Here is a 2,513-nt window from a genome sequence, read left to right as displayed (position 1 = left end):
ACCACTTGAACAAAAAGAAAAGATAAAAATATCGTGATCCCTAATATATCCCTCTTCTTCATCTATAAGCACGCTCCTGCAACCTATACGTTTTCTAATGCCTAATCGAGACATCTTTCGTATCTTTAAACTACTGCAAATCATTAAAATGGCTTTCATAAAAAAGCAACCACTTAACTTCAAAAAATTGGGAGGGGGGGTATTTTGCTTATTTATCTGAGTCAGAAGTTTTTCCGCGCAAACTTTTTATTCCGGTCTTTTTTTTTTCGATGCTGGTATTTATTTATTTTTTCCAACATTTAACACTATAATGTATGGGGAAACTCTTGATTCAGAATTTTTTTTATCATGCATCTGTAGAATCAGATTAATTTTCCAATTGAGGTTCGGAATATAAACTAGTTTAGTGTACATGGATTTTGGTGTGAACACGGCCTAACACAGAAATAAATAGTTTTACTACTACATGTATGGAAATATATCCTATAGTGTATAAATTGTGTGCACATACATGTAATTTGTGTGCAACTAAATGTGTTTTTGATTTTGTTTTAACTTTCCAGAATTAACAACCAGTGGAGTTTTGATGATGCAATGGCTAACTTAGGATGTGATGTCTTTGCTTTCGATCCTAGGTATGTTAAAACATTTAATTGATGTAAGAAAATGTAGTATGATTCCAAGTAAGACAACTATCTCATCCAAATCACAATTTCATTTTATATAAGTATACCATGATTTGTCGACTGCAAGCTAAAAAGGGTCCTTAAATAACATGTGGAAACCCATTCAAATGGGAAAACCAATAGTCTTATCAAAAACAAAAAAACTAAAATAACTTATGAAGCACATTAACAAACGACAACTACTGAACATCAGATTGCTGACTTAGGACAGGTAAAAACAAACGCAGTGGGTTGAAACGTTTTAATAGGTTCACATCTTCGCCCTTATCTGAAACAATAGTGTAACATCACAACATTAAAAAAGACTGAATTTAGTTTTGATTGTTTAACCGCCAGTGGCAAATATATCAAGAATATTCAGGAAGAAAAAGGTATCGTACTTTTTTCCGCCAACATTACGGAATTTTATGAATTTATGAAATGAATGTTGGGGACGTACTACTTATATCAGTTTTGCTTTCAGTATGGGAAATACTGGTGAGCACGTGAGACCATCTGGGGTCCATTTCTACCCAATTGGATTGGGTTCAAAGTCCATGGATGACTTTACTCCACGCATAGATAACTACGTCAAAAAAAATTCTGGTCAGAAATGGAAAATAAGAACACTAGGAGACCTCGTGAAGGAGCTACACCACAGCGAGGTATGAACTAATTGAAATATAGTGTTTTCCTTTTGAAATATTTACCTCCATCTCGATTCGGTTTTTTTAATGGATAAGCAAATACATGTTTTTATTATTTTACGTTTAAAAACCTTAAATGGCTCATGAGATATTTGAATTTGACCAATAAACGAAAAAGACGTCAATGAGACAAAATACATATTAGTTGTCTGTATGTGGTTGTTCATTTCTGTATTTTAAAAATATTTATGCCATTTTTCACTGTTCCTTCATATTGGCCCATAAGTCTATTGTTTTATTTAAGCACACACGTATTCTCTTTTCTTTATTTTTTTGGTCTATTTTTCAAACCTCGCTTAAAGAGACAAAAAATTGCTATCGAAAATTTTCGAAGAAATATATACGGTGAGAACCATCTGTTATTATAGTAGAGGGGTAGGATGTATTTGAATATATGAAAACATTGCATTTTTTTTATATTTCAGAGGCCTATTGATATGCTGAAAATTGATGTAGAATCATATGAATGGGAAATCATTCCAAATATATATTACAAAGTGGTTTAGTTCCCCGTATAAAACAAATGAACATGGAGTTTCAAATTTTTGAGGACACGCCACCGGAAGGAATTCCGCATTTTCTAAATGTGTACAAAGCGATGAAGAAAGCTGGTTTCAAACAGTTTCATTGTAGGCCATCTGTTACTCTCAAGAAAAACGATTTGAAAAACAAGCGCCTTGTTTCTGAATGTGCTTATGTAAATGTTAATTATGCGTTTAGAAAATGAATACAGTTGTTCATTAAAAATAGTTTTTGGAAAAAAATGCAAGTGTACAGAAGATTTTAACTGAATACTAATTTATTGATGCAAACTTAAATGTTAAGAAACAATATCAAACTGTTAATATACAGTTAAACATTTGTGACCTCTGAAAAGGTTTATGAATATTTCCAACACTTTTTTAAACAACAGCAATAGTTTTATTTTTCAACCAAGACGCCCAGATGAGCAGAACAATTGCAGTTTGATTGATTAAAATGTACACATAATTGTGATGATTTTTTTTTATTGAAACATGACAATAAAACTACATAGGAAAAGGGAGACAACAAACACAGTGTGTTCCCTCAGATTATTAGTGAGTCAATACAATCAGTAGAGTTGTATTACTGAAGGAAGAACTTTACATGTTCAACATAC

The 2,513-nt window shown here is 32.0% G+C and overlaps 1 protein-coding gene across 1 annotated transcript; it reads left to right on the top strand.

Annotated features, from left to right (window-relative positions):
- The first annotated feature begins 475 nt into the window (after positions 1–475).
- Positions 476–2,136, top strand: LOC143053626 (putative methyltransferase-like protein 24). Its single transcript, XM_076226413.1, has 3 exons — positions 476–635; positions 1,150–1,330; positions 1,798–2,136. Exons 1-3 carry the CDS (start codon positions 595–597, stop codon positions 1,876–1,878), a joined length of 303 nt encoding a protein of 100 aa, XP_076082528.1. The 5' UTR covers positions 476–594; the 3' UTR covers positions 1,879–2,136.
- Positions 2,137–2,513: the final 377 nt, after the last annotated feature.

Source organism: Mytilus galloprovincialis, chromosome 12 (assembly GCF_965363235.1).
Source record: "Mytilus galloprovincialis chromosome 12, xbMytGall1.hap1.1, whole genome shotgun sequence".
Lineage (NCBI taxonomy): Eukaryota > Metazoa > Mollusca > Bivalvia > Mytilida > Mytilidae > Mytilus > Mytilus galloprovincialis.
The sequence above is the reverse complement of the archived record's forward strand: the minus strand, read 5'-3'. Positions and strand labels throughout refer to the sequence as shown.

Bases quoted from the DNA above. Each gene is read 5' to 3' on its own strand.
- LOC143053626 (XM_076226413.1), top strand. From the start codon at position 595: ATGGCTAACTTAGGATGTGATGTCTTTGCTTTCGATCCTAG. The intron at 636-1,149 runs GTATGTTAAAAC...TTTTGCTTTCAG, and splicing joins GTCTTTGCTTTCGATCCTAG to TATGGGAAATACTGGTGAGC. The intron at 1,331-1,797 runs GTATGAACTAAT...TTTATATTTCAG, and splicing joins AGGAGCTACACCACAGCGAG to AGGCCTATTGATATGCTGAA.